The sequence below is a fragment of the Chaetodon auriga genome, chromosome 23, assembly GCF_051107435.1.
Source record: "Chaetodon auriga isolate fChaAug3 chromosome 23, fChaAug3.hap1, whole genome shotgun sequence".
Taxonomy (NCBI): Eukaryota; Metazoa; Chordata; class Actinopteri; order Chaetodontiformes; family Chaetodontidae; genus Chaetodon; species Chaetodon auriga.
Genome location: NC_135096.1, coordinates 17375735 through 17382254, shown reverse-complemented (window position 1 = coordinate 17382254; position 6520 = coordinate 17375735). Strand labels below are relative to the sequence as shown.

The 6520-nt window shown below is 45.4% G+C and overlaps 1 protein-coding gene across 1 annotated transcript; it reads right to left on the bottom strand.

The window, feature by feature from the left end:
• Window positions 1-320: 320 nt before the first annotated feature.
• Window positions 321-6369, bottom strand: LOC143316308 (calsequestrin-2-like). Its single transcript, XM_076724194.1, has 10 exons — window positions 5890-6369; window positions 4399-4483; window positions 4043-4143; window positions 3273-3381; window positions 2516-2589; window positions 2043-2219; window positions 1873-1927; window positions 1689-1789; window positions 1452-1526; window positions 321-1365 (listed from the first exon to the last, which is right to left on the bottom strand). The coding sequence occupies exons 1-10, from the start codon at window positions 6229-6231 to the stop codon at window positions 1156-1158; spliced, it is 1329 nt and encodes a 442-aa protein (XP_076580309.1). The 5' UTR covers window positions 6232-6369; the 3' UTR covers window positions 321-1155.
• Window positions 6370-6520: the final 151 nt, after the last annotated feature.

Here is a 6520-nt window from a genome sequence, read left to right as displayed (position 1 = left end):
GCCTTATGCAGTTTGGTGGGCCCTGGTGGGCGGCGTTTTAGCCCGTCTCACCCCCAGCCTCACTGTCCAGGTCCCGTCTCCCATTAGGGGGCATAACGATGCTGAATTATTCACTGATGTTTGAATAATTTAAGGTGAAAACGCTCCTTGACTGAGAGAGAAGATGGTGCCAATCTGCTGTCTGGAGCATCAGTCTGGACCGTCGTAATGAGGGCCACACACACACACACACACACACACACACACGCACACACACACACACACACACACACACACACACACACCTCAAAACAGCAGATTCACATTAAGAGAAGTGCAGGTAGTTGTTGTGTACTTTTATTATTACACTGTTTTACATGAAAAGTCTGGTTTTAGTCTTTTAAAATTAAATATGGATCACTCTTCATTTTATTTTGCCCTGAATTAATCACAAAAAAAGAAAAATTCAACCACTTTTCTCCTTAAAGGAACAGAAACATTACTATTACATTATTTTCACACACAAACACACAAACTAAAAGGTTTCCTCTTAATTATCTAATCGATCATGACAACCTTAAAGCTGCTATAAATCTCTATTTTGATATTAAGATCTGTGTGATGTGATAGGCTCACCAGGCTCTGCACTTTTTATCCTTTTGGTTTTACGGCCGGAGCTTTAATTTAATGTTTGGATTCACTCTCGCAGCTCTGGTCTTCACATATTTCAGGAAGCTGTTTTCACTAATAACCCATTCACGCTACCCGCTAGCACCAGACAGCAGCCTGGAAAAGTTAGCAGCTAGCTGGTAGCAGGATAGGAGTTGGTGGAGACCATAATAGAGCGAAGTGGAGTGAATATTGGGCTCACGTTCATGTTGCTCCATGTGTGATGGATGTGTAAACAGGAAACTGTTTGCTAACACGTTAGCCGTAGCATCTGGCCTGAATCTATGAAACTAGTCTGTGGATATCTGGATCCTTGGTGAGAACAGGAGAACTTCTGCTTCAGGCACTGTGCTAACTTTATCATAAACTGGGCCAAACGTGTCCCATGATGACCTTTAATCTGCCTAACTATTTAAACCACAGTCTACAGAGTCTAGAATACAGGTTGGGAGACCGTACATCTTTTAATGTCACCGATGTGTTCAGTATTACCCATAACCCTTCAGGTTAGTCGTCGCTGTCATCCTCCTCATCTGGGTCGCGGCTTTCGGAGCTGCTCTCTGTGACGTAGCTGTCGAGGTTGTCCTGGTCGTCGGCAGACTCGTCGTCGTCCTCCGTGTTCACCCTCCCTGACAGGACGTCCTCGATCCAGTCCTCCAGCTCCTCGGCGGTGGGCAGGTCCTCGTCGTTGGACATGTCCAGCCACACGCTGTCCGCCTGGAACGCAAGGCACAGAGAAAGTCAAGGTAAACGCGAATCAACACTTCACTTGGCTGCAGTCTAAGACTGGAACCGTTACTCACATCTGTGACGTTGACCACACCGATCTGAGGTCTAAACAGGTCCAGCTTAAAGGTTTTTTCCCAGTAAGTCGTCAGCTGGAGGGGAAAGACAACCCGGGTCAGGTTAGCCTATCAGTGACCTCTTTTACATCTGAATATATGTTCAAATTGGTGAACTTGGTATTGTTTGTCAAACCCATTTAGACAAAGATTTTTGATACTCTTGTTATAAATAGAAAGCCAAGGATGAGGCAGAACCAGAGGGAAGTCATCGGGGTCGATCCAGACGATGCTCAGCTCCGGGTTGTTGGTGTTGTCTCTGGCCACGTCTTTCAGGATCTCCAGGAACTCATAACCATCTGGGGGCGACAGAGCAAAGGCGCTCACCATCAGGTGCTGACGACAATAACAGCCGTGAAAGCGAGAGAGAAGCAGCACAGACCTGGATCTTCCTCCTCTGCAAACGCAACAATATGGATTCCATCCATGTCGTCCTCCTAAAAAAGGAGAGTTTAAGGCACAGGAGCAGTAAAATCAGCCCTATATATGTATGTATTGTCCTGATGTGGCACCTCAACCCAACACAAGGGGCAAGAGGAGCCACCCACTCACCCATGTTTCAAACATATTCTCTGCCCGGAGCTTCCTCAGAGTGGCCCTTCTGTGTTGGTTGACGAACTCGACGATGTCCATCTCTGACAGCGGTCTGCCGGGCAGGATGGCCGGCTCCTCCATGAACGGCTCATAAAAATTCACCTCGTTCATCTTGAGGGAGAGATGTTTGGCCACCTAAAGCAACACAGCGTGCCAGGATTTCATTACCATCGGCAGGTGGAGGACATAATGAAGGGGGTTTGTTTAATGAGTGGATGAAGCTCGTCAAACAAAGAATCTGAAGGATTTCATTAGAAGAAATCATTTTCTAATAAACATGTTTTACATAAGAAGAGAATAAGAGAATATATTCCAAAATGTCAAACTATTACTGCCTTTAAAGAGGGATTAAAAGTGGGTTTTACACCAATATGTGATCATTTGGACGCAGTAAATCCAGATTATGACTTCATTTCCTACTTTATACTCACAGATTTATCAAATGTCGCAAAGAACTTGATGTACGGTTGAAAACGCTCTGAGGCCTCCTGAAAGGCTTTGTAGTCTGAGACAAAGGGAGACAGACAGAGCGAGAGACAGAGACTGATGAGGGACTCAGGAGAGAAGGACTAAAACCAAAGATGAGAAAGTGAAACACAAGTGTGGAGCTTCATCTTTGACATTCTGGTCACATCCTTAGCCAAATCTACAATATGTGATCAGGAAGGCAAGCAGTGAAACTCAGTCGCTTCATTCAATTTCCAATCATGATTGTACTGACTTCACCCAAGTAACAAAGTCTCCCTTAATACAGTTTTATACGCTTGTAACGCGCTCCTGGCTCTGCTCCCGGCAAGGTCACCGCCAAGGACCAACCCATCGCTGGACAGAAATAGGCTCCGTAATGAAACTTCATGCCACTGTCATATCGGAGCAGATAGCATCTTCCCTGTCTCCCCTTTTCTCCCTTTTTTTTTTGAGAGGAACTATAATTGCAGTTTGACCTATTAGACAGAGAACCAGAAGCTATTTAAAGGCTCTCAGGAGGACTGAGCGCCACAGTCTGGAATCAGGTTTCCCTTCAGCAGCCAGTTAGGCTACATGGTAATGTCCATTAGCCTGCTCAACCCGTTAGCGTCTGGGGAGCAGAGAGAGACACTTTTAGGGGCCAAGATGTATTTTCAAGCCATCGCACACTCCCTGTCCTTTTGAACACAAATGCATGAATGAACGAAGTGGTGAACTAACATGTATCTTCTCCTTTGAAGTAGCCAATGAGGCGGATGTCTTCCTCCATCCTCTCAAAGGCTCGCAGCTCCATGGCGCTATTGATGATTTCCACTGGGTCCTCCAGCACCTAGGGGGCGACATCACACTGCTAGTCTCACTTGCAAAGCAGCAAAACATAAAGCAATAGATGTAGATGGATGCCACTCTCATGCTACAGCTAGCAGCCGGGTTAGCTTAGCTTAGCATAAAGACTGGAAGCAGAGGGAAACAGCTAGCCTCCCTCTGTCCAAACTGTTTTCTATGGCTTTGCTGGACACACATTTGTCCCTGTTAAATCTCTGCATAAAAACTTTGAGGTAGAAGTTAACTTCAACTCCCATGGTGCATTTCACCAAGTGACATCTAATCACAGAGCTTTTAAATTCTGGTTAAATTGGATGAATTCAGCAGCTGTGGCGCCGTGTTGTGCTTCGTTACATCACCCGGTTCTATGTTTCTATGTTAAACAACAATGAAAATGTCAGTTAAAGGAAAAATTTAAATGAGGAAAAACACTCTCTCTATTACCCAAAATGTCAAATTATTCATGTGACAACATCTCAGATTATCACTTTATTCTCTTCATCTCCACCTTCGGGGGAAACTGGCGTTAAAGCTGCTCCTGCTTAACCTTGTGTTACTGTGAAATACATCATTTACAGGAGTTCTAATGAGGCTGCAGTTCACTGCTGGAAGGTGTCTTCTCTCAACTTAGATCACACGTCTGAAGAATTGGATTGTCCACTCACATCCAGCAGAAACTCCACCAGCGTGTCTGATGAGAGCTCCCCATCAAACTCAATGATGCGGTCGTCCTTGAAGACGTACAAGCTGCCCACCTCCTCCAGACCTAATTAACAGCAGGAGTGGAGAGCTGTATATGACTTTCAAAAAGCTCATTTGAGGGCTTTAATACACAACATTACAGGCAAAGAGTGGGAAAAAGAAGTCAGTATTGTGGCACAGCAAGAAAGCATAAGAGGGGATTTTATAGCAGATACTGATCTGGAATAAAAGCAAAATCCGATTTTAAACATTTAGCACACACAGTAATGGAACTGATATGGTAATAGGCTACTTTGGATAATAAAAACGTGAGTCTTACCCAGTTTTTTGGCTACCTTGGCATCCTTTTGGGAGTCCACCATCCCAAAGCCGATGTCTTTGTTCTCCAGGACCTGAGCTGTGAGCTGAGTGTTCACACACAAATGTCAGTCAGCATGAGGCTTTTTTACAATAAAGGCAGGAATCAGCCCTTTTAAACGAGTTTATCATCACACAAAACGTGGGGAGTGACAGCATTTAAATGTAGCCCCAGTCATCAGTCTGTACCTGTCAATGCCCAGAACTGCACAGAAATATCTCACTAATGGAGAGTTTGTGGATCACAACACTTCACACCAGCACCCCCCACTCTGCACTGTGCATTTAGCTCGGCACTTCTACGCTGTCTGTGTGACCTGGCATCCACAGCTGCTGCTGTCTCCATCCATAAATCCCTTCATTACCGAGGTGTGTGCCCCCTGCGGAGTTGTCTTGTTAGAGGGAAGCTGTGAGCCAGGACTGCTTGCCTTTTAGCTCGCGGTTCTTGAGGAAGGAAAGCAGATTTAGAGATAGAGTGTGTGTGAAAAGGTGAGAGAGCGCTAACAAAGTCAACATGAGTCTCTCGTACTTTGAACTCGCAAATAAGAAGGGATGCAGGGATACATCCACTCATTTCTAGTTCACGGCCTGATAGTAAGGCGTTTTGGGAACACGCTATAATTAACAGAATGACCTAGAAACAGTCCCTGGATGCGTGTGAGCCACAGAGGAGGGCATGTAATGGGATTAAAATCACTGCTTGCCAGTTAGGAGCCTGTGCAGGTGAAGCTCTGCCCGTCAAACTGTGACAGCCTGACAGCTATGAATCCTGCTTCACTTCGCTGTGTGGTTAAGCAGACAGTCTACACGTCAGGCAGACAGAGGCAGAAAGAGGTGTTCAGTATCTGGTTTTCGCACCGACTGCACGATGACTTGTTATGACAGGTTCGAGTCAAATGAGCAGGGCGGTGAGGCTTTGAGCTGTGGCTTATTGAGACATTTTTACCTTATCAGTGACATCAGATCTTTGATTCAGGTGTCTGGGCCAGCCTGACTGGAAAGTGATGGATTTGTCATTAATCAATCAGCTGTAAATACACAGCTAACAATTTTGATAATTAGGTTGATTGTTTATGGTATTTCTCAAAGAACACGGCTAAGAGTCTACAGCCATGCTGCAGTGGTGCACAGTGGTGCTTTGAGCTAAATGCTAACATCAGCATGCTAATGTGCTCGCAATGACGATGCTGATTAATTGCTGGTTAATTAAAAGACTTCTAAACCATCAACAGCAACAGCCAAAGGGTTTCCAGGACACTGCAGACTTAATTCATTAAAACCCCATTTATTCACAACTGCATTATTATCAAATAGATAAAGGATAAACCTGCCAGAGGGAAGGTTAGGTTAACAATTATTGAGTTTGCTCTGTGAAATGTAGAAAGATGGCTGTTTTTTAGGGGACCGTGTCCTCGGCCCCTCTCTTCCCACCCCTGTAGACCCTCTTCCTTACCTCCAGCACCAGCTCTGTCATCTGGAAGCGCTTCTGCAGGCCCTTGTTGGCAGGCAGTGGCTCGTGGTAGAACAGACACAGCAGGTCGTATCTCTTCAGAGCCTTCTTGTAGTTGCGCTCGCTGATGTCCAGCACCCTGTCCTTCCCGTCAAAATTAGGGAACTCAAGTCCTTCCTCGGCGCTGCAAAGGAAAACCAGGCCAAGGCAGAGGCCAGATAGTAGAGGAAGCCACATTTGCTGCATTTTTGTTGAGTGCTGAAGGTGTTTGCAAGCAGGAGTGAAAGTTGCAGAGAAATCAAAGAACCTCTCAAGGCCCAACTTGAAGAGTACAATAAATATCATACAAAGGAGATTATGAGCTCTCAAGCAAATATGAAATATTCTCACAAATATTTAATTACTATTGTTTCTCTCTCTCTCTCTCTCTGCATCTCTCATTTGCTCTCCTTCGATATCTCTCCCTCTCCACCTGTCCTCTGTCTCCTCCTCTCTCCGTCACTCAGTCTTATTGCCCCATATCTCCCAGGAGGGTCTCCTCCGTTCCTCCTCTTCTCTCCCTGACTGAGAAACTCACCTCAACAATCCATTTATAGGACGAATCATCCATGTGATAGTCATTCACGCCCTTGAA

Coding starts and splice junctions, on each gene's coding strand:
- LOC143316308 (XM_076724194.1), bottom strand. CDS start 6,231: ATGATATTTATTGTACTCTTCAAGTTGGGCCTTGAGAGGTTCTTTGAT. Junction 2,590..3,272: donor CTTCAAAGGAGAAGATACAT/GTTAGTTCACCA, acceptor CCTTTGTCTCAG/ACTACAAAGCCTTTCAGGAG. Junction 1,790..1,872: donor TGCAGAGGAGGAAGATCCAG/GTCTGTGCTGCT, acceptor TGTCGCCCCCAG/ATGGTTATGAGTTCCTGGAG.